Source organism: Anolis carolinensis, chromosome 1 (genome assembly GCF_035594765.1).
Source record: "Anolis carolinensis isolate JA03-04 chromosome 1, rAnoCar3.1.pri, whole genome shotgun sequence".
NCBI lineage: Eukaryota > Metazoa > Chordata > Lepidosauria > Squamata > Dactyloidae > Anolis > Anolis carolinensis.
The window spans coordinates 277,506,270-277,531,566 of NC_085841.1; the positions used below are offsets into that span (position 1 = coordinate 277,506,270).

Genomic DNA, 25,297 nt, shown 5'->3' on the forward strand with positions numbered 1-25,297 from the left:
AAATCCATGAAATTCACAGATTTGCCGTAAGAAGCAACTTGGGAACATACTGCAAGTCGTTTCTGGTGTGAGAGAATTGGCCATCTACAAAGACCTTGCCCAGAGATGCCCAGGTGTGTTACCAACTTTGCTGGGAGGTTTCTCTCATATCAACGTAAGCTAGAGCTGACAGGTGGGAGCTCACCCCTTCTCCCGGATTCGAATCGGCAACCTTCAGGTCAGCAACCCAACCTTTAGATCAGCAGTTCAGCCAACACAGACGGCACAAGGGTTTAACCCATTGCGCCACCACAGTGTGACTTATATGCCCACAAGTGCCTTTGAAACTCATATGGCCACCAAATGTCAACATCAAGTTGAAGCCAAACACTCTCCAAGCATATGACATTATGTGGGTGTTTGATTGGCAGTTCCTTTATAAAGCCTTTCATTTCATTCTCCTATATATATCTGAGAGATGTAAATCAGTACAGAAATCTTTGAAGATATTACAGCACCCATTTCACTTGGCTTTGAAATGAAAATATGATTTCGATATTTAATTAAACTCACTATTCTTAAGCTGATTTCCATTTAAGAACTTTGGACACGAATGTACTCTTGTGTTTAAATTCACAGAAGGCCTTTTTAAAGATGCTAAAGCAGAATGCCCTTTATCTGTTTCCAGGGAATCGAATACTGATCTTCCTGGATGTCATTCTGCCAATATTTTTTTGCTCCCTTTTGTTTTTAATGCTCCAGGTGTTTTGGTACAGGACACTGCCAGTTAAACGGAAGGCAAGCAACCAGCTCTCAAGCAACCAGCAGTATGTATGTGTGTGTGTGTGTGTGTGTATATATACACACATACATATACACACACACACACACACACATATATATATATATATATACACGCACTATTATATATATATATATATATACACACTATTTTCAATCAAAATTAAAAATGAAGTAAAATCAATTTTATAGTTCAGTAGTTTTTATAATATAGTAAATTTATGTTACACTAAGCTTGTCTTTTATTTGCTTTTAATTAACATCAAGTCAAAACAGAGTTCATGAATGACAGTATAATACTAATAATACTAATAATAAAACTTTATTTATATACCGCCCTCTCTTCTCAAGAGGACTCAGGGAGGTTTCCAACATAGCAAAGAAACCATACAACAAATTAAACATAATAAAAAATAATAGACATGAAACAAGAACACACAATTCAAAACAACCACAATTTTTTTAAAAAATCAGTTACAAAATGCTCCATCAGCAGGGCCAGCTATAATGATCAGGGCTTCAGAGTCGGAAAGGCCAACTATAAAGTGCTAGGCAAGGCAAGTGCAACAGTAAAGAAGGCATGGGCAAACTTGGGCCCTCAAGGTTGTTTTGGACTTCAACTCCCACCATTCCTAACAGCCTCAGGCCCCTTGCTTTCCCTCCTCAGCCGCTTAAGCCTGAGGCTGTTAGGAATGGTGGGAGTTGAAGTCCATAACACCTGGAGGGCCCAGGTTGGCCCATATCTGCAGTTAAGTATGAATTAGATGTATTTTTAATAGCAGCTCTCGAGTAAGCAGACACTACATTGGGTTGCTGTGAGTTTTCCGGGATGTATGGCCAGAAGCATTCTCTCCTGACCTTTCGCTCACATCTATGGCTGGCATCCTCAGAGGTTGTGAGGTCTGTTCGAAACTAGGCGAGTGGGGTTTGTATGTCTGTGGAAAGCCCAGGTTGGAAGAAAGAACTTGTCTGTTTGAGGCAAGGGTGAATGTTACAATTGATCACCTTGATTAGCATTGAATGGCCTTGCAGCTTCAAAGCTTGGCTGACACTACATTTATCTGGCATATATCAACCCTCTTATCAATTAATCGAACGCGCTCCCGATGTTCTCACGGATACACGTCGCGCACCCTCTGGAATACACGCATCACCCTGCCTCTACATCAGGCATGGGCAAACTTGGGTCCTCCTGGTGTTTTGGACTTCAATTCCCACCATTCCTAACAGCCTCAGGCCCTTTCCTCCCCCCCCCCCCACAGCCGCTTAAGCGGCTGTGGGGGGGAAGGAAGGGGCCTGAGGCTGTTAGGAATGGTGGGAGTTGAAGTCCAAAACACCAGGACGGCCCAAGTTGGCCCAGGCCTGCTCTACATGTTCTCACGTACCTCCATCGTGTGGTCTCTCGTGTACTCTCCCATACACGCGTCACGTACCTTCCATGGTTCCCATGTACACGCAACACGTACCCCCTTCCCCCAACTTTGCAACAACAGCCCCCTTTAGGGACAGGCCATCTCTTCGTTTCGCAAACCACGCTATCATCCGTCTCCTGAGGGCCGCCGGTGCTTCGCCTCCCTTCTCGGACCCCTCTGGACACCCCCTCCCTTCCCTTCCTTTTCCCCCTCTGCCCCTGAGGACACTTTACCCCCCGCCGGCACTGCTCACCGCGGAAAAGCCGGGCGGCCCGCCTCACCTGTTGCGCCTGCCGAGCTCGACTTCCCTTCTTCTCTTCCTTCAGCCGCCGACGTCGCCTGAGGCAAAGACTAGGCCCGGCCAATCGCCAGCGCTCTCGCGAGACATGCACTGTGGGTGCGTGAAGTCTCGCGATATTCCAGGTACGGGGAGGCGGGAGACGGGGCGAAAGCGAGGGGAGTTGGAGTAATGTTGGCGGCTTCGCTTCCGGGACCGACGCAAACACATAAACGCCTGCGCGAGTATATATATGTATGTATGCATGGAGATATGCGTGTGCATGTATGCACATGTATTTGTATCCACCCTGGTTTTTGAACTACTGTACATATTCTAGACCCATAGGTAAAGGTAAAGGTTTTCCCCTGACATTAAGTCCAGTCGTGTCAGACTCTGGGGGTTGGTGCTCATCTCTATTTCTAAGCCAAAGAGCCGGCGTTGTCCGTAGACGCCTCCAAGGTCATGTGGCCAGCATGACGGCATAGGGCGCTGGAGCGGTCCTTCCCGCTGGAGCGGTACCTATTGATCTATTCAATATCTGTCCCTATCTGTCTAGGGACAATCTGGCTACGGTGATCCAGGCTACGATCATCTCGAGACTGGACTACTGTAACGCCCTTTACATTGGCCTTCCTGTGTCGGTGATCCGGAAGCTCAAATTGGTGTAAAATGCAGCTGCCTGGCTCCTTGCGGGAGTCCCGATGAGATGCCACATAACACCAATCTTACTGCAGCTGCACTGGTTACCAATTGAGCACCGGATCACTTTCAAAGTGATGGTGCTTACCTTTAAAATCTTACATGGTCTAGGGCCGATGTACCTGAGGGACCGACTCACCCCCTACAAACCCCAGAGATCCCTCCGTTCTGAAGACCAAGACCTGTTGGAAGTCCCCAGTTTTAAGACCTTGTGTCTAACAACTAGACGCAGAGCCTTTTCAGCAGTGGCGCCATCTCTCTGGAACATCTTGCCACCTGAAGTTCGTGCCTTAGTACTCTATTGCCCCTGCCCTCAAGCAAAAGAAAGCAAAGGGCTTCTTGTTTATTTCAGCCATCCAATTGTAATGTTACTTAGCTGGAAGACCCATTTTGTTCTGTAAAACATACTGTTTGAAAAAGGTGCCAGAATTTGCAGTTGTCCTAAGCCCTGAGAGATGCCTAGAGAGCTAGCTTGCATGGGTAGCAAATCAAGAACCGAAGACTCCACCAGGATGAAGGCAAACGACAGAGGCTTTATTCAATTTGCGCAAAAGGGACACTTGTACAGCATAGCCAAGAACATGCTGAGAATCAGGTATGAGGCACTTTTTGGGTTAGAAAGTGCCTCATACCTGATTCTCAGCATGTTCTTGGCTATATCACTAATACTCCATAGTTGGTATGTGGTGTGTGTATATATATATGTGCAATACAAAGTCTTAGGGCTCTTCCACACTGACATATAACCCAGAATATCAAGGCAGATAATCTACAATATCTGCTTTGAACTGGATTATCTGAGTCCACATTGCCATATAATCCAGTTCAATGTGGACTCAGATACTGTAATTCATTTCAAAGAAGATATTGTGGATTATATGCCTTTGTGGAAGGGGCCTTAGTGTCTTGCAGTCAGACATGTTTGAAACTTGACACCCACATTGTCGCTAGGCAAGATTAAGAAAAGATGTTGAATCAGATTTACCCTGTTTGTTTATTCCAACTGGGAGGTCCTTATCTCTACATGGTATCATTTTCCCTGCATACCTTATTCAACATGCAGAAGCAGACATCAAGTGTAGGAAGTATATCAAGTCATAATAACAAGGAAGGGTTGTCTCAGTGCATCTGCTGGGTGTGGATCCTGCAGCAATATGTCTAGAAAAACATTTTGTAATTAAAACGAGGTCAAAGGTTTGGATCTTTAAGGAAAGAAACATTATTTGACACTCATACCATCAAAAGGTCAGGTGCCACTTTTTATCAGCCTAACATGCGCCAACCTTTTTCTCATTGCAATACTGCATCCCTCTACAGGTATTCTAATAGTCAACATTATTGAGGAGGTGAGGCAATCAAACTAATCTCAGTTCACTCAAATGAACTTCTATTTGGGTCTTCCTCCCCCAAAGCTGTCTTTTTTGAGCACCCAATAATCATCTAGTTTTGTTATATAACCTCAGTAATGTTTCAATATTTGGATTTACATATTTTCCTTTTTCCTTCCCTGTTTTTCTCTCTTCTAGCATCAGTCTTAGATTGTAACACATTATTGCAGCAAAAGGTGATACGTACATATGTAAAGGATAAAACAATAAACAACATTATTTTTATAAGCGGTTCTGTCTGCTCTGAATCTGCAACGGAGTGTAGTTTATGTGATTTAGGTCACAAAGTCCTAGAAGATGATGACACTGAATTGTTCACAGCAAAAGAGAGTAGACGATGTTCCCTTTTCCATTTACAGATTTATCCACAGCAGTTTTACTGGCCAGCTTTAATGCAAAGCAACTAAAAAAATCGTATGACTTCGCTCTAAGTAGGTCTAGTCATCTGATCTGCCTGCAGATGCAATAGAAACAAGATCCTTGAAATATAATTTATTTTCTCAGCTCTAATAACTCCCTCTAGTGTCTTAACTGTTAATAAACTTCTGTGTGTTTGGTTTTATGTTTGATTTTGTGTTTTAAAAGTGTCATGGGACTTCCACAAACCAAGTTCAGGTCATTTCTTGCATTCACCATGGAATCAAATCAGGCCTGACGTGACCAGAGCCAGCATGGTGTCCTGAGTTGGTTTAAACAGCTGATTTTGAAGTAGATATACAGTAACTGATTTTAGTGTTTAATGTTTTAATGTTTGTGTATATTTATAATTATTTTAGGTACTGGCATGGAATGCTTGCCGTATATATGTTGTGCTCCGTCCTGAGTCCCCTTCATGGTGAGAACGGCAGAATATAAATGTTTTAAATAAATAAATAAATGTAAACTGAGATGAGTAAGAAAGACCAACATTTATGGAGAGGGAGTTGCTTCATGCTAGCATGTGTGAAACTCCACTGCAGGTCTATCAAAACACCAGATGATCACAGCCTGAAATACAATAATGCTGACGTTATTTCTGTATTCTCTTCCCAATTTTTTGGACATACTGGAACAAGAATTTATCATGTTAGAATCAGACCATGATAAGAATGCTTTCATTTTTTCCTCTCTGCACAATATTTTATCCTCTTTGTCTGCCACCAGTTTTTAAAGGCTAGCATGATGAATTTTGCAGTTTTTTGGTTGGCCTAATAAAATTATTATCACAATGAATGCAAAGAACTAGGTATTTCTATCAATTATCTTTTAAAATTATATGGCTTAGTTACATCATGGTTATAATTTCAGGACGCATCACTTCACTTATTTTGTGGTACAACTTTTAAAGGTACTGTATTCTTATTTTTATAGACATGTGGCTTCATAAAATAGTGAAGGAGAAATCACTGTTCAAGTGCTGGCTTGTGCTTTATGTGAGTGTTGAAGCTACAATCATATGGATTTGTACTATATGCCTGTTTAATAGAGTATGTATGTATGTTTACACATATTCTTTTTAAATGCAAGAGAGCGAAAACTACCACTGCACTTACTATCTTGACTATAAATAAGTGGAGGAGTTGAGGAACTCGGGATTTCCCTAACATGACAATTCTCCCCTCACCTATTTAGGATTGCTCTTTAAGGAACTTGTTACAGTTACTTTCTCATAAACGTGAAAGTATGAATCAAAGCCTCCACATAAGTATTGAAAATCTTATTTTTAGAAATATCATTAAAAGCCTAATGTAGTTCTTGTTTGTTTTTTAAAAATGGTTACACTATCCCCTTATATTCTATTGTTTATATCTCAGTTGCACTTTAAGACAAGGAAGAAAAATGTAAACAAATCTTTCCACTTATTTACTTACAGGGGTCTTGTAAAGTCTAAAATAGCAAAGTGACACACTGCATGTGATTAGATCTTGGCTCCTTGTCCATATCAATGGGAAGACCGGGATGTATTTACTAATAATGTCATAACCAGGAAAAGGGAGGAGTAGTAAATAGTGACACATTGGATGGTTGTAGTGAGGCAACCATTCCAAATGTATCTAAGGAATGTGTTTCTTCTGGAGATCTGAAGAGACAGTCAGTAAACTTGTTAAATCTTTGAGTGACAGGATTTGTGGCTGCTTAAATACCTCATCAGCATGCCTCGCCAATAACGTAATCAATATGATGTAGCTTCAGGTGTTTCTTGTGCATCATTGTTAGCTAATAGCTAAATGAAGTTTTAATGTGTTGTTGAAGGCTTTCATGGCCGGGATCACAGGGTTGTTGTATGTTTTTCGGGCTGTATGGCCATGTTCCAGAAGTATTCTCTCCTGACGTTTCGCCCACATCTATGGCAGGCATCCTCAGAGGTTGTGAGGTATGGAGAAAACTAAGCAAAGAGGTTAATATATAACTGTGGAAAGTCTAGGGTGAGAGAGGTCAGTATGAATGTTGTAGTTAATCACCTTAATTAGCATTGAAAAGCTTATCTGCTGTCTTCTTCCTGCCTCTGGGGCATCCTTTGTTTAGAGTAGTTAACTGCCCTTGGTTGGTTCATGTCTGGAAATCCTCTGTTTTCAGAGTGTTGCTTTTTATTTACTGTTCTGATTTTTGAGTTTTTTAATACTGGTAGCCAGATTTTGTTCATTTTCATGGTTTCCTCCTTTCTGTTGAAGTTGTCCACATGCTTGTGAATTTCAATGGCTTCTCTATGTAGTCTGACATGATAGTTGTTGGAGTGGTCAAGCATTTCTGTGTTCTCAAATAATATACTGTGTCCAGGTTGGTTCATCAGGTGCTCTGCTATGGCTGATTGGTTGAGTGAGTCTGCAGTGCCTTTCATGTTCTTCATTGAAAACTTAATTGAAGTTTTCAATGAAGAAAAAGCACCGACACTTTTGTGCCTAGCACAAGTCTGAACAAATGCCATAGCTGGGTGATGCAGTATTTTATTGAAAGCAGTTAATCATTTTGAGGTCCAGAATATGTGCTTGAATCAATGTGCTTGAATCAATGATGTACCCAGATACCCAGAGATAGATAGATAGATAGATAGATAGATAGATAGATAGATAGATAGATAGTACCACTGTATCTCTTGTCTTGACTGTAGTAAAGTGGAGGATTCCAGGAACTGGGATTAGAGTGTGAATTATCTGAACCTAGATCTCATTGATCAGAGGCCCCTTCCACACAGCTGAACAAAATCCCACATTATCGGCTTTGAATTGGAAAATTTGGCAGTGCGGACTCAGATTACCCAGTTCAAAGCAGATATTGTGGGATTTTCTGCCTTGATATTCTGAGTTATATGGCTGTTTGGAAGGGCCCTCAGTGGCACTTCACTGAGGAAATCATCACACAAGTCTGCAAGCCATGTTGGAGGCTCCCTAGACATGAATACAAACACTAGCACATGACATCATCCTAAACTCATCCCAGGCCAATCTTCAAGTCATGTTAAAGTTGTATTAGATGAAAACAGCTTCCTCTCATCTTTTGATTTTTGAATGTATGTTCAAAGTCCTTTAAATGTGGGTTCTAGTGCAATAAGGGAAATCAGTTTCAGCTATGGATTTTTGGAGCTGTGTCATTCCTTGTGGGCATGTTGTTGGTAGTCTTCTGCAAAACAAGAACTTAACCTTTTTTTCTTTGATCATCCCTTTTAAAGTTGTATATGATCAGTGTTTTGGAACTGGGGAAAATGAAAGCTCAGAGATGTGCAGCTTTGAACCTCTAAACTCTTGAAGTTACATAGTTCTCACATTAAAAAGAAGGGATGTGTACCAAGGCAGGGGCAGCACAGATTGGGAGTTGACACATCCATGCAACTGCAGTAAGGTCTATGCCAGGGGTGCCAAATTCATTTTCATCAAGGGCCACATCAGCCTTATGGTTGCCTTCAAAGGGCCATTGAATCAATGGATGGAGTATCCATAGATTCAGGGGATCAACTTTTTTTTTTACATAGTGGTCAGCGCTCTTTAATTTTTATCCAATTTGAGTCCCCAGATATTATTGAACAACCTCCCATAACTTCTTATTATTCGCCATGCAAACTGGGGGGTGATGGAAATTGCAGCTCAACAACACCTGTGGCTCTGAGGTTTGGGAAACATTAAAGGACATTTTATTTATTTACTTTGTTTTATACCCTGCCCTCTCTCCCTCATTGAGAGACTCAGAGCGGCTAACATTTTAATGTCAGACATCATATCCAGAAGCCTTGTAGAATCATAGAATAATAGAGTTGGAAGAGACCTCATGGGCCATCCAGTCCAACCCCCTGCCAAGAAGCAGGAAATCACATTCAAAGCACCTAAACCCCACTTAAACCCCACTCTCCTGACTGAACAGAACAATCTGCAGCCTTACAGGTGTTACTATATCACAAGTCCCATCAACTGATGAATACAGTTGTAGTCCAGCATCTGGAGGACTACATAAAAAGACATGAAAAGCTAGATTTGGCCCACGAATCTTGAGTTTGGCTCATGTGGTCTATGCGCTTTATGCTTTCTCAAAATTTGTTCAGATATGCTTTGTGCAATAAGAAGCAAGCTTAGGCAGGCAAGCTTCCATTTTAAGCAAGACAGGTTGACTGCACTAGAAGCCATTTTAGGAGACTCGTGTGATAACATCCTTATACAAGATGGATATTTAAACTGATTTCATTGGAACCAAAGTTCATCAAACAGGATTGTACCAGTTTGATTAACTCTCCTGTTCAGAGAGACAGTAAGGAAAATAAACTCCAAATATATCTCCAAATATAAATAATGACAGGAAAACTAGAGTTCTGTGCTTTTCATCTACTGCTGTCTGAGAGCTTTTGGTCCATTTTATTTGACAATGCATTAGCAAATCACAGATTTTAAGAAATAAACTACATTTCTTTAAATTTAAATTGAACATGCAGCAAATGAATAAATAGAAAGTGCATTTTAAAGTCACAGTCCCACAAACCCACCCTATTCCTTCTTAAAACACTTCTTCCAAGTAAAATGCACTAAACTCAATACAAGCTCTTTATGGCCTGTTGCAATTAGTTGCATGTATGCAGGAACATGTCTAGTACAATAAAATACTTGGCCCTCAATCAAATTTTTGCTGTATACTTCTAAGGAACCAAATTTTCTTTTGCTGTCTGAATATGATGAATGCCAGCTCTTGATCTGAACATTCATTTCTAGTTTATTAGTTTGTGAAAAAATGCATGAGGTACTAAATCTTATAAAAGTTTATTTGTCTTTCTCTTATAGTGTCTGCGTGTGTTTACCAACATATACAGAAAACTGCAATTTGTTAACCTGGAAAACCATAAAATAATGGGCTCTGCTCCGTGTTCTATAATCCATATAGTATCTCTTGTCCTGGATAAATTTGTACCATCAGCTATATTTGTGCCATGATATGGCCTCACTGGTTTTCATGTTATTGGTTATAACTTGTTCTCCTTCATAGCATATCTTATAGCCTCATCCTATGCATATTTACTTAGAAGGAAGTCCCCATCATTTCAATTAACCTGGTTGTTAAGTACATATGCATAAAATTACAACAGCAAATGTAAACAGATTTATGAAGATATGCTTTTGTTGACATGAACACATTGACAAAGGATTGATGGGCATTTTGGGACTAAGCCCAGCATGGGCTTTTTCTAGAAGTCAGTGTACATAGTAAGATCACTGTCAGAAAACAAGTATAGACACCTCTCTATTGATGTAGTGAGTGAGTTATTCATGAACCAACAGCAACTGTGCATGCTTATGTACCAGGTTCAGTAGCATGATACCTGGAAGAAGTTATAAGGAAAAAAACATCCTAGAAAAATCAAGAGGTTTTCTCATCCACTGCCCAGTTAACCCCAAAGCAGAAGCTCACAAAGTAGATGAGCCAGACAAGCTTCATACCCTCCAAGTATCTCAGTTGACAGGGATAAGACCAATGAACTCTCTGTGGCCCCACCTTTTCAGCTACTTCTTAAATGCTCCAGTTTCTTTCTCCTCCTACCTCATTCTCCCTCTGTCCTTGGCCTAATTCCATTGCTGCAGATTGAGCTAAAAGTGAAAAATATTTTTATTCAGTTAACTCATTGCAGGGAGAAAGTGGAATCTTGCCCTCCCCAATAGGTTCAGGCCAAAAAAAAAAAAAACCTGCTGCAGCCTCTCCTAAAAAGCATGTTCCTCCTCATTTATATTTTCCCATTTCAACTGCACTCCAATGTTGTTTGGCCACCCATGCCCCATTTTTCATCTCTGAGATAGTGGGTATAGATTTGTCCTTACAAGTTACTCTGTAAGCTGTATGGAAAACTGAGGCCCCATCTATAATGTCATATAATGCAGTTTAACTTATATGGTTGTGTAAACCTGTATAATGCAGTTAAACTACATTATATAACTGCATTATATGGCAGTGTAGATGAGGCCTGAGGAGCTCTGACAGCCAGAACCTCCTCTATACATAGACCAAGTGTAGGAATCGCATAGTCTTCCAGATGTACCCTGCAGTTGAACAACAGCTGGAGGACTGCACGGTTGCTACCCACCAATGAAGTCTATGGGAGTAAAATGCTCAGAATGAGCACCCATATTTCCCAAATAGAAGTATTATGCAGACGTGCCTTTAGATGTCATTGTCTTATAAATAATAAATAATAAAATGCCCTGATTGCTCACTACTCTATGCAGTTAACTGGAAAGCTGACTTTATGTTATTTCACTGTGGTTTTGTTTTGAACATGCTGTCCCGATAACCTTTATTCCAATCCTTTGGTTTCCTCTGTATCTTTGCCTGGAAGTGCTCAGGATGCAATCTCCAGCTTCTGGCCTCACGGGGCTTAGCATCTACAACGGTTTCTTCAGCGACCAGGGGAGCATGGTGCACAGTTTGCAATCTCTCAAGGAGCCAGTTTTGCCTGTCTGCAGAATGTAGGTGCTCTCCCAAATTGTGCATAATCTGCATTTCACTTACAGATCTCTTCCTGTAATGAAAACAGATTGGGAAGGATTAAAAACAACCTCACAGCAGTAACAATCTAAATTTTACTTATATATCTTTGGGCGAAGCTACATGTCACCCCATTCACGGCCTTGTCAATGGCCTGGATTGTTTTCAAGGGTCTTGAGTAGACATGTGGAGCGTGGAGTGATCCAGAATAAAACACTGTTAGTGATGGAGCTTTAACCCTTTGCTTTCAGCAGCAGTTCGAATTTTAATGGATCCTGCTAAGTAAAGGTAAAGGTTTTCCTCTGACATTAAGTCTAGTCATGTCCAACTCTGGGGGTTGGTGCTCATCTCTATTTCTAAGCCAAAGAGCCAGAGTTGTCTGTAGATGCCTCCAAGGTCATGTGACTGGAATGACTGCATATCTGTTGATCTACTCACATTTGCATGTTTTTGAACTGCTAGGTTGGCAGAAGCTGGGGCTAACAGCGAGCACTCACCTCACTCCCCGGATTTGAACTGGTCAGCAAGTTCAGCAGCCCAGAGGTTTAACCTGCTGTGCCATCTGAGACTGCAAACTGGATAAATCCTATCATATCTACTTTGGGCATACAGGCAACTTGCCTTCAGAAAAGTATACACTAAAAATTCAGTAACAACCTGTCTCTGTCTATTGCGGTTTAAGAGACCAAGGATTCCCTCCCAATGATGAGAAATGGTTAACAACATTTTCCTAAGTGGTTATTTAACAAGAAAGATAGTTTACCTTTTACAGAATAAAAGTAATGAGAGTCACCATAAGCAATAGAGAGCAGGTCTTCTGTGCCTTTTATATTTGTGTAGAAATGCAATTTTCTTTTCTTTTTTTTAAACTGCATTTGCTGAAGTTCCCTACCCTATATGGTACTCTGCTTTCCATTACATATCATTCCCCATCTCTGTGCTACTCCAAGAAATGGTATAAAGAATATGCCAGGCCTATCCTAGAGCCATTTGGTCCACAGCAAGTTTTCATGAAAGCAATAAATAGTTTTAACTAATGCATACATATATGGCACTAGGAATAACAAAACAACCTACATCACATGTTTAAGAAACACTGAACAAGCTCACACCTTGGTTTATCATTCAGATGTAGATATGATTTGTTTTGTGCACATATGGGTGGGGGGGGGGGGAGGAAATAATTAGACAAAGCCCTGGCTACAGCAGTTTCATCATTCAAGAAGTGCCTTTGACCTTGAGAACTAAACTGACCCATTTTATCGAGTTTGCATCATTTGAACAAAAGAAGGGGAAGCTTATTTTCTATATAAAAGTCACAGTATGTTTGTTTGGTCCGAATCCATCAAACTCCTATTTGGCTTGATGGACCTGGACCAAACTTGTCACACACACACTTCATTACCCAACTTAAAATAATTGAAGGGTTTGGCAAAGGGGGCTGATAGAAGTTTATGCGAGTTTTAGTCCTGGATAGCCATATGAATCCCACCAACCATCGATCTTGACCAAACTTGGTACATAAGGTACCTCATGGTCTAACTTAGTGGGGTTTAGTTGGAGCCTCATAGAGGATTAGTTGGAATCCAGCCATATCCAGAGACCTGCATCATTGCCAGTTCCAACTCGGCTAGATCCGGAGTTGATTACATTTCCAGATGGCCCGATCTGGGTCTGATGAGAGTTGGACCTGCCCACATTTGGGAATGATGAGAGTTCCAGCCAGCTAGATCTGGGCCTGATGGGATTTGCAGATGGGCCGATCTAGGGCTTATATTCAAGCTAATAACTGTTTAATTTCATAAAATGTATATCAATATACTCTACTTACATTGCAGCTTTTCCATCAGCGTTTGTGAAGAAACAGATTGCATATAAAATGATTGTAGTTTTAGCCAAGACTCTGGTTGAAGTCATATTAGCTATGGGGGATGAAGTTGACAGTTGTTAGTCTGTATTTTATTACTGTACTTTAACTACTTGTTAAATTTGAATAATATAAGTAGCAAAAAAGGGTTTGTCACAGGTAGCAATGCTGGCTATTGCAACTGTTATTATATTACTCCAGTGTAAAAATATCATATTCATATTCCAGATAAAGAAGGGATGATGTGCTTCGTAAAACTCCAGAAGAAGAATGTGAAACTAGTATCACATGTGATGCTACTGTACCAGATCTCCCACTGTATTTAATGTTAAAATGTTTGTAATCACAATTTTTTTTACACTTAAACATGCATTCAGGCAATGCCCCCATTAATCCTGAAGTACAGCAAGCATCACACATGATAAGAGAAGGAATCTATGTTTGGATGGTGTCTGGACACATATAGAACAAGCCATTCATTTTAATGAATCCATTCCTAAGGTCAGAGTCACACATAGTAGAATGATTGAAATAATCATGTTAAATCATATAAGAAATGTTTCTTTAGCCCACTAGCCCACTATTTCCATTTTTATTTGGAGTCCCTTCAGAAACACATGGGAAGATGCTACACTTTTTCATGGCTTGCCCAACAAAGCTGTATTCCAACATAATATGCCTCTGAATATGGATGTCCCATTTGTTTGTCATCATTAATAGCTATAGATCAGAGCTTGAAAGAGTTTTTGAACTCTGACTCCCAAAATTCCCAAGATGGCATGGCCATGGATCAAGGATTCCGGGACTTCCAGTCAAAAACCTTTTCCAACTTTGCTATGAGTTAGCCTATTCCTGACAGAACTGATCCTTTTCCTAAGCTAATCATTTACATGTAGTGAAAATATAACTACAGTAGCATCTCACTTATCCAACATTCACTTATCCAACGTTCTGGATTATCCAACACATTTTTGTAGTCAATGTTTTCAATACATCATGATATTTTGGTGCTACATTCATATATACAGTAATTACTACTTAGCATTACTGCATATTGAACTACTTTTTCTGTCAAATTTGTTGTATAACACGATGTTTTGAGGCTTAATTTGTAAAATCATAACCTAATTTGATGTTTAATAGGTTTTTCCTTAATCCCTCCTTATTATCCAACATATTTGCTTATCTAATGTTCTGCTGGCCCGTTTATGTTGGATAAGTGAGACTCTACTGTATTCATTTTGTTAGTTGTGAATTTACAGCCAATATATTTTTCTAGATTTTTCTGGATATGGCTAAAATAAATATAAATAATAGATGTCTTGATAGTATAGACTGAATGAGTGTATCCAAAACTGAATAGGTGGTATCCAGCATATTGCTAGCTTACAAACCAGGTTATGTTTAGACAAAACTTTTAAACAACTTTTGGCATGTGTTTGTGTGGTTGATTACAAAGAAATGCCTCAGGGACACTCCAAAACAGCCACGGATTGGGTGGGGAGGCAGGATGCAAAACAGGAGTCATAAGTCAAAAACTAATATTTTAAAGAAATATTTTTAGTTTGTTTTAAAGGTTTCATCTAGGTATTGAAGTATTAAATATTTCTGTCTGTAATACATCACCTCATAAATAAATGAATAGCTTAATTTTAAGTATAATTTTGTCTTCCACTTTGCATTAATTGAGAACATAGGTGTATTCTGTTCCTTAATGAAATATTTTGATAAACTGTGCAGCAGTTTTGAAATAAAATGCTGAAATCCTTTATTTCAAAACCAGCCAAATCTGTGGATCAACCATTTAGTCCCATTGTAGCCAGCATAGTGTAGGGCACCATGGTTTGAATTCCTGTTCAAATCATAAACAACATTTCGTGACTTTGGGCAGGACTCTGGGGAAGGCAATGGCAAACTGCTCTGAATAAATCTTGCCATGAAAATCCTAGTATAGGGACACTATAAGACAGCATACACTTGAAGACATAACCACAACAGTTCAATTATTTGGGTATGAGTGATGTGCATAACGCTGTCTCCAAAATACTGAGTTGTCAAAGTACTAAATGCAAGTTAATGCCCTTGTCTTTCAACATCACAGACAAACCAAAGGCTTGTCCAATCTCCTGTTTCCTTACGTCCTAAATGTCACTCAGATTTTCATTCATAAGTGAAATTTCAACAAATCTTTTGTTTTACCTCTATACCTATGTATGAGTGTCATTGTCAGATAAGAAATTACCTTTTCTTGCTGCTTTTATCATTAAAGATGATAGGCTGAAAAATTCGGTCATTAGAAAACTGATGTCAATACAATTGCACTGCAATCAATGGAGGTTTCACAGTTTGGAATTGTATTATAGGCTTAGTGTAGACTCATATCACACAGTTCAATTCAGTGAAACCGTATTGTATGAGTCTATACTGATCATATAATGCAAATCCAAAATGCATTATATAGCAGTGTAAGTGGGACTTGAGATCACAGTTTGAGCAATATTACTTCCTTTGATGCAAGAATAAGAAAGAAATAACAAGTGCAATTCTACAGCAATGTTTGAATTTTTAAAGAATTGTGATACTGATTAAATAAATCACTGGTTAAATACTTATTGAGTCCACATTTTGAGATGAATAGACTGTAAATATTATAAATATACTAAAGTATTTTAATAAGTCTGTTGTGTATTATTTTTGTTTTTCCAACATAAGAATGCCTGCAGTTTCAATCTTTGACCTAGTGTGAAATATAAATGGTTATGTGTTCCAATTTATTTATTTATTTTTAAAACCCTATTCAATATGTTTCCTCCCTCATAAAATGTTTAATTTTCCAAATGGATGTTTTCAGAAATGTTGTTTAAATTAAAAACTAAATGACACATTTCTATTACCATCTGTTAATTACAAAGTTAATTACAATGAATAAAGCAAGCAATGTTATAATAATCAATTCCAGAGTAAAATAAAATGTTCTTACCAAGTTGCTCCTTCAGCTGGTTCGTCGTTTAGGTATGCCAGCAACTTTCAGAAGTTGGTCTAAAGTCTGCTTAATTGCTCTAGAGAACTCCTTAAATGTAACTTTAAAATAGACCCTCTAAGTAACTAAGCAGCCCTTTTATTGTCTCAGTTGAGGTCACTTTCCCAAACACACCCCCTGACCCTGATACCACCCGTCATGTTTCTTAATGGGCCATTGAGTGTAAAAGTCAATAACCTGGGCAACACCAAAAGCATTTGACTTTTAGAGAATTTGAGCTGAAGGTTGGAAAAATGCATATAAAGAAATTATGTCATTGGGTTAATTAATTAATGATCGGTTTTAAATGTTAATGGGTCCATAGATGACTAAAAACAGTAACATTTGTGGAAGGATTCCAAAACCTACTAAAATAAATGGCAGACTATAGCATCCTAACATGCCTGACACCATTAAGGAAAAAGAAGCATTCTACCATTGTCCTGTTGATCATTTTGACCCAAAACATTAATCTTACACGTCACAATACATAGACCAACCTTGGAGCCTGACCTACGATGCAATGTGACATCAAGAATGAATCATGTTGAGATTTGGGAATTTTTTTTTTCTGGGTTGCTGTATAGCCATGTTCCAGAAGCATTCTCTCCTGATGTTTCACTGACGTCTATGGCAGGCATCCTAAGAGGTCATGAGATTTTTTCCCCTGTTTTTCCTGTACTATATTGAAAACAATACAATTACCTTCTTTCAGAAAAGATATAAGCCAAGTGGAACTGCTATTAGTCTAGGTTTTGCATTCTAACATGATAGTGCCATGTAAGTGACAGTTGGATTTCAAGGAAGTGATGTTCAGTGTTCTGATGCCACTGGAACAAATTAGTTATAATTGAAGCAAATACTACATATCTATCCTCTTGGTTTTGTCCTAAATAGAAAAGGGACATTTGTTCTCTTTGGGATTAGCCATTAAGGAATGTTTGCTTCTGGGGAAATATTTTGTTTCCTTGTTTTTTTTCATGCAAAAGGATTGATTGACTCGCTAATTTGAGTTACAGGTTGGGTATCTCTTACCTAAAATGCTTGGGAACAGAAGTGTTTTGTATTTTTTCATACCTATTTGCATATACATGCATAAGGAGATGGGATTCAAGTCTAAACACAAAATTCACATACGTATCACATATACTTTGTACACATACCCCAAAAGTAATTTTATACACAATATTTTAAATAATTTTGTGCCTGAAACAAAGCTTGTATACATTGAACCATCTGAAAGCACTATCTCAGCCATGTTTTGAAGTATTTCAGTATTTCAGATAAGGAATACTCAACCGGTATCTGTAGCTCTTGATTCTGCATGGAAATTGTTCAGTTCACCTAGTCTCTGTTTCTGGCAGATGCCTGACATATTTAGATTAGCCATATGGATCTAGATGAATTAACTTGTTCTTTGAGAGAGAACAGATTTTTGGAGCCATTCATTGATATAGTTCAGTAGTGTATGACAACAGATCAATAATATGTGCAAAAAAGAGTTCTTAGCATCACTTATGATATTTGTCTTGCCACCCACAAACCTCTGTGTGTAAATGTGTATAAGGACCCCATCAGATGCATTCTTCTGTGTGTCTTCTCTCCGTTTTTAGGCGCTGGCAAAACGAAGTCCCATGGAGACCATCTCATGACGCAGGGCTACTTCCGGTGGCTGCCTGTGGGAATCGGTATTGCCAGTGCCTGAAAACGGAGAGAAGACTCCATTTTCAGCATAAAATGGAGAGGAAGTGGGGAAAGCACGACAAATGATGGGAAATTACACAGGATGGCTGGCTATCCCAGAAGACAGGGAAAGACAGTAGGAAACAAAGGAGGATGGTTCCCTCAGCTTTCTCCCGCTTTCCTCCTGCCCACCTGATGAGGTCCAATGTCAACCTCATGTATTAATTGAGGTGATGTGACCCACAGATAAATAAAGGTCACTGTGGAGACAGGAGATGGGACCGGTCCCACCTCAGGAGGCCAGTTGCTCCTGGCTCTTGCCATCGTCATTTTTTGACACAAAATTCTAGATGTATACATATGTATTTCTTCAATTGTAAGATTCCATCAATTGAAAGATGTACCCTAATTTCAGTACCACCACTACCACCAATAAAACACATAAGATACATCTGCAGTTCTAAGACGCACTGCATTTTTAGAGGTGTTTATATAGGGAAAATAGTGTGTCTTAGAATCGAAGAAATGTAGAATATCAGTAAATGAAATAGAAATGGGCTTTAAATAGGGAATAGAGTACCTAACTATATATATTAATGAACTCTGGAAATAACTTAGTTCCTTACAGAACGTAAAAGAAAACATTTATTCATTATATATTTACTTGTTTCTGTCTTGCCTTGTAGGCTCCTATCATAAGCCTACCCGATCCCTTCGTTCATCAGGGGAAGCTTTCCTGTCCCCACTCCCAATATCCCAGACCCGCCTTTTCTGCTGTGGCCCCTCGATTGTGGAATTCTCTGCCCGCTGAGATTAGGCAAGCCCCCACACTAGCAGCCTTCAAGAAAGACTTGAAAACATGGCTCTTTCACTGTGCTTTTGGAGAGTAACCATTTTATATTTCTTTTCCGTTGCTCCCTCTAATATCTATCCTCCAGAATACCCCACTCCCTTATGATCCTGTTCGCTGTGGTTTTTATTTTTATGTCTTTCTCACCCAGAGTTTTAACTTAATGTTCATGTGGTCTGCCCTTGTTTTCATTGTCTCCTTGTTTTACTTTGTAATTGATATTATTATTTATTGTATTGCTTATTGTATTGTGATGTGCTGTTCTTTTATATGTTGTTTACATTGTAATGTTTTGGGCATGGCCCCATGTAAGCCGCCCCGAGTCCCCGTTGGGGAGATGGTGGCGGGGTATAAATAAAGTTTTATTATTATTATTATTGCTTTCTCACAACAATTAAGACTTGCAGCTGCACATATGATTAAAAACAGAGAAAGAAAGAAATTTCAATTGTCAATGTTTGTTTTTACTTTTGTTTACATTTTGTTACTTTCTTTATGGTGTGCATCATATACATATTCAACAATTCAAGACAATACACCATGCTATCTACATTTTGAAAGTTTTCTTGTGTACAGTTATATGCCCAAAGACATCTAGGCAATCTGGATCCCTGTGTGAAAGTTGAAATGAAAACCTAGTTTTTGTATATGTAATACATATGAAGAATTGCTTCACTATGGAAGTTCATATTAATCTCAGAGATGTTAGGGTGCAACATACACTGTGGCACACAATGGTGTCAACCTATTTCAGCTGCTTTTAAAATATCCCAGTTTTTCTCCCCTAATCTCCTATCTTGACCACATTCTTGATGTTTTTTGGACACAGGTGACCTGACTTTCATTTGTGAGATGTGGAAGAATATATTTTATGTTGTTTCATCGTGACAGTGTTGTTCCTAAATAGAGCTGTTTTGCAGGGAGAAATAGGATTTTTTGCTAAATAAGAATGCTAATAACTAGAAAGTGTTAGGAAAGATAAAAAGGCAAAATGACTAAGACAAACAGACTTATGTGTGAGTAGAAAATATTCAGGTGTCATCACCTCTTGCTCTGATTTCTAATTCGAGGAAAGAGCTTTGACGTAAATACTTATCCCACATCACTGCATCCCCTGTCCTTAAAACCATTATTAATCTACAAAATCTATAAATATAAGTGGAAATGAACAACAATTTGATAAAATGACGTTAACTAGGATATCATATTTAATAGTTGAGGTCAGTAGGCGTTTCTGAAGGACAGGGCATGCAGCGTAGAGATGCTGGTGTCACATTATAGCTGAGCACATCTTTTTCTCAGAAAAGCTGAATATCCTTCACTGACCTTCACAAAAGTAGCAGAGCAGAACATGAAAAATTGTTGCTGCCATGGTTCTTTTAAGAATGACACATTGACACACAATTGTACAATACCAGGTTCGATGCAAGAAGGCAAATCACATTGATTTAGATTTTCCCCATTATACTAAATCTGCATATTTTAACATCAATTGGAAGAGGTGGATATTTAATATTTTCAGTATTTTTACTTTCCATTTTCTTCACGTGGAAAGTGAAAAGGTCAACGTATCAGTTTACTGTTATTTTCTCATGATGTGATCCTGTAAATCAAAGACTTCACATAAGAGTTGAAAATCTTACTTTTTAAGAAATTACATACAACACCCAATGTATTGCTTGTTTTGTTCTTTAAAAATGGTTATCTCATTATATATTACTGTTTATAACTCAGTAATTGTTGTTTATTCGTTCAGTCGCTTCTGACTCTTCGTAACCTCATGGAACAGTCCACGCCAGAGCTCCCTGTGGGCCGTGGCTACCCCCAGCTCCTTCAAGGTCAAGCCAGTCACTTCAAGGATATCATCCATCCATCTCGCTCTTGGTCGGCCCCTCTTCCTTTTTCTTTCCATTTTTCCCAGCATCATTATCTTATCCAAGCTTTCCTGTCTTCTCATTATGTGGCCAAAGTACTTCATCTTTGCCTTTAATATCCTTCCCGCCAGTGAGCAGTCGGGCATTACTTCCTGTAGTATGGACTGGTTTGATCTACTTGCAGTCCAAGGAACTCTCAGAATTTTCCTCCAACACCACCATTCAAATGCATCTATCTTCCTTTGCTCAGCCTTCCTTATGGTCCAGCTCTCGCGTCCATAGGTTACTGTGGGGAATACTATTGCTTTAACTATGTGGACCTTCAGTGCCAGTGTGATATCTCTATTCTTTACTAATACTTCAGTAATACTTAAAAAAAAAAGACAAGGAAGAAAAATGTAAACATTTTTGTCTCTCCATAATGTAAAGTCTAAAATAGCAAAATAACACACTGCATTGGATTAGTTTTTGGCTTCTTGTCCATATCAATGGGAAGACCTGGATGTGTTTACTAATAATGCCATACCGGGAAAAGGGAGTAGTAAATGGTGACACATTGGATGGTTGTAGTGAGGCAACCATTCTAAATACGTCTGAGGAATGTTTTCCTGGGGATCTGAAGGAACAGTCAGTAAACTTGTTAGATCTTTGTTTGAGTGACAGGATTTGTGGCTGCTCAAATACCTCATCAGCATGCCTCGCCAATAATGTAATCAATATGATGTAGCCTCGGGTGTCTCTTGTACATCACTTGTTAGTTAAACAAGCTTTCAGTGAAGAAAAAGCATTGACATTTTTGTGCCTATCAAAAAATTAGCAAATGCAATGGCTGAATGATTCATTACTTTATCAAAAGCAATTAATCATTATATTACTATTGTTATTGTTAATATCATTATTATTTCTACCCCACTTTATGTCTCTAAAAAGAGCTCCAGAATAAATGCTTGAATCAATGATGTACCCAGATACTAGTTTGATGCTTCTGTACTACAAAAGAAATAAAGGAAACCAATAGAACAGGCTAAGTGGTTCTTAGTCTTTGATCCCCCAGGTATTTGGGACTTTACTCCCAGAAGCCCCAACCAGCTTGGTCAACAATTCTGGGACCTGAAGGCCAAAACAACTGGAGGACCAAAGACCAGGAATGACTGCTTTCTGACATCTAGGGATTGAACAGAGCTCACTATCCTTGCAGATGTGCTACAAAGGGTTGACCATACTTATTGACAAAAAGCATAATTGTCCCTCTTCAAAAAATTGCCATTTTACCATATATTATTTGCACCTTCCTATTGTATAGTGTAAATTATTTTCTAGTATGTATTAATTTTGCCATTCTTGTTAGAAGCAGGTTTTCTGTGAACACAATGGAGATCTTTGCTTAACAGAGGACCCAACTGTGTAACAAGAACTAATAATCATTGAAGATTGTTTTTTTTAAATCAGTACCTATCATGACAATACACAATAAAGGATGACTAATTATGCAAAATCCCTGTTTGCCCTGGGAACTTACTACAAAGGCTTGCAAGGGATACAAAAACTCAGTATTGGAAGGCATGGTTAGGTTGGATAGGAGTCATGTGCAGTTTAGTCACCAGGAAGTTGTATTCATTAATTTGTGCAAAATAGGGGAAAGGAAATCCATCTGTTTTGCTTTCTCGCCCATTCAAATTTTGACAATTTTGATAAATTCCCAGTTTAAAAAAAGAACTGAAATGAAACACTTACTCACCTTTAGTGCTGAATATGCTATGTTTGGAAAATTGGTTAGTGAATGTATCAGTCTGCTGCATGCATACCATTTCCCACTTTCTTTGCATAGAGTCTCCTACAGCATTACATAGTTGTTTTGAAACCTAAATGGGGAACTCTGGTTACCTCACCTCTCGTTAATGAGAAGAATCCCAGGCGTGATGAGGCTCACTAGAAAAATGCAGTTAAAAGACAGTCGTGGAGATGAGCTTCACTTATTTGTCTCAAAGATTAGCTTCACTTATTTGCCTAGTGATCAATGACTGAAAAAAGTTGTGTATGAAAATGACAAAAGTGTTACTGAAATCCTACATATTCTACTTATTCCATATGCATTCAGCTCTTCTCTTTTAGTCTACTATATCAGGAGCCTCCGGTGCCGCAATGGGTTAAATCCTTATGCCGGCAGTTCTTCTGACTGACAGGTCGGCAGTTCGAATCTGCAGACAGTGGGTGAGCTCCCTCTGTTAACCCCAGCTCCCCATGCAGGGACATGAGGGAAGTCTCCCGCAAGGATAGTAAAACATCAAATATTGAGGCGTCCCCTGGGCAACGTCCTTGCAGACAGCCGATTCTCTCACACAAGAAGCGACTTGTCAGTTGCTCCTGACACGAAAAAAGAGTCGACTATATTAAGAGATTTTGTCCATGCACATAAATGTATAAGTCTATTTAATATATATTTAACACATATGGGTGTATTTGTGTTCTCAGATTACCAATTAATGATTTATAATTTGTCAATACCCCAATGATGTTGTCTAGGAACCACTTGTTCCAGCCCTATCGCTCTTATTTGATTGAGTCCCTCCTCTCTTCTTCTCCTTCTTGCCTCCATGTTTCAGACTACATTGAACATTCTACCCATCCCCTCTTTTCTATGCCCTTCAGAGAGATTGAAGATTTCTTGGTTTCATTTTAACTTTTCCAAGCATCTGCATCCATTTACAGCAGGGTTCTCAAACGTTTTCAACCACAGAGCCTTTTTTGAAGCAGAAGTTTCTCGTGGAGCCCCAAGAAATGTATGTGTATGTGTGTATAATATAATGTATATATATCAAGCATGGACAAACTTTTGAGCACAGGGGCCACATTGTGTTTTAAAATTTGACAGATGGGTTGGGTTAGAAGCATATGGATGGAGAGTATTTGTGTGAACTAAATGAAAAAAAAATGAACAAATTCCTCACTCGTTTGTAGTGCAGTAAAAAGGAAATAACAATACAATATTTAAAATGATTTTTAATGAACATAGACTTAACAGTACTTCAGTGGAAGATTCTGGGGCCATCCAGTCCAACCTCCATCTGCCAGGCAGGAATAGCACAATCAAAGCATGCCCAACAAATGGCTATTCAACCTTTGTATTAATAGTAGTAATAGGAGCAACCCCAGGAGCCATCCAGTCCAACCTCCTTCTGCTATGCACTAAAAGCACAATCAAAGCACCCCCAACAGATGGCCATCCAGCCTTTGTAATAATAATCCTAATAGTAATAGGAACAACCCCTATTTAGCACTTCCATATCGAGCTCATTGTTTCCCTATGCTGTCCTCTTTCTAATCACTCATCTTGCTTTAATTCTTTTCAAGCATGGTTCATTTTCTTTTAATGTTTATACACTTCCTCCTCTCTTTAATTCTTGGTAGTGCTTCTATTTCATCTCCATTCCAACATCATGATTTCCCATGATACTTCTTTCCATCTTTTTGTTGTTATTGTTCAGTGTTCTGCAAATATTTTAGCTTTTAAATATTGCTAAAAGTTTTCTTTATTTCTCCCCCTCAGTGTGATATTCTCTTACATCTTACTAGTTTGATTATTTCAGTGTTGTTCTCTAAGATTCATTTCTCAGCCCCATTGACTTTCTTTCATCCACAATTCTATTGCTTATTTTCTTCTGTGTCTCAGTGTGCTCTTTTAACTGCTTTCTTGTACTCTATTGACTTCTTCATAAAGATCTTGTTCAAACTACAGCCCCTGCCTTTTTTGTCTATGAGGCATTTTTTTTTATTCTGAACCCTTTTGATTCATCCATTCACTGTTTGCATCTGCCTGTTCACTATTTCTGCTCTGCTGGTGCTTTTCTCTTGTATAAAACTGTGATTATGAACTCTTTCTCTATGTTTGTCCTTTCTTTACATCTTGCTTTCTCCCTTCTTTGAAATCCATTGCTCTTTCTAAACACAGCGGTCTAATATGTCCTGAAAAGTTATTGGTCGTCCTGACCCTTTTGTCTCTACTCACTATCTTTTTCTTTCCGATCTCCTTTTCTGTCTGTTCTCTGTCTCTAATGCTTTTGTGAGCATGGAGACTATGTTAGATTGGAGCAAGATGACAAACAGGGTTTGCTATGTATATATTTATTTGATTTATTTACTTTATTTTTATCCCACCTTTCTCCCTTAAGGCAGCTCACAATTACATGGCACAGCTCAATATGTAATTGCTCCAACTATGCCTTGTCTCTGAGGTTTTTAGAAATGATTCTATTTTTTAGACTTTAGATTGAATTGGGCAATTTCATAGGTTGTGAGGCTCGGGTTTCTGCCCCAGGGAATGTCCCAAGAGTTGTATAAGGCTACAAAACATGAAAAATAAAAACCAAACCTATTTTTTTTGGGGGGGGCGTGTTCTAGGGCCCTGTTCTAGGTTTTCTCCTAAATTTGCAGCCCTTGCATTTTCTGGCATTGTGGAGTGGCATTTTTGGCCATTTTTTTTCAGTAGCGAGACATGAGAAGTGAAATCAGGAGCTT

General features: G+C 38.9%; 2 protein-coding genes and 1 long non-coding RNA gene across 7 annotated transcripts in view; 1 reads left to right on the plus strand and 2 right to left on the minus strand.

Moving 5' to 3' along the window:
* btbd10 (BTB domain containing 10) overlaps positions 1 to 2,605 on the minus strand; it is a 41,217-nt gene extending 38,612 nt beyond the window's left edge. The window contains exon 1 of one of the 3 annotated variants that reach the window (XM_062967718.1): positions 2,474 to 2,605. The gene's annotated coding sequence lies outside the window, so the exon portion shown is untranslated. The remainder of the gene's footprint in view (positions 1 to 2,473) is intronic. The other 2 variants (XM_062967715.1, XM_062967716.1) reach the window with 2 other exon arrangements.
* LOC134295396 (uncharacterized) lies at positions 2,602 to 23,616 on the plus strand. 3 transcript variants are annotated; one of them, XR_010001954.1, is made up of 5 exons: positions 2,603 to 2,724; positions 5,336 to 5,394; positions 5,910 to 5,971; positions 9,797 to 11,470; positions 11,952 to 23,616. It is a non-coding gene; the product is annotated as an uncharacterized LOC134295396 (long non-coding RNA). The 3 variants fall into 3 exon arrangements; XR_010001952.1 differs by having other exon boundaries at positions 2,602 to 2,724; positions 9,797 to 23,616; XR_010001953.1 differs by having other exon boundaries at positions 2,602 to 2,724; positions 11,341 to 23,616.
* Positions 9,332 to 16,427, minus strand: pth (parathyroid hormone). The gene is made up of 3 exons (XM_003224188.4): positions 16,337 to 16,427; positions 13,321 to 13,411; positions 9,332 to 11,523 (listed from the first exon to the last, which is right to left on the minus strand). The coding sequence occupies exons 2-3, from the start codon at positions 13,404 to 13,406 to the stop codon at positions 11,259 to 11,261; spliced, it is 351 nt and encodes a 116-aa protein (XP_003224236.1). The 5' UTR covers positions 13,407 to 13,411; positions 16,337 to 16,427; the 3' UTR covers positions 9,332 to 11,258.
* Positions 23,617 to 25,297: the final 1,681 nt, after the last annotated feature.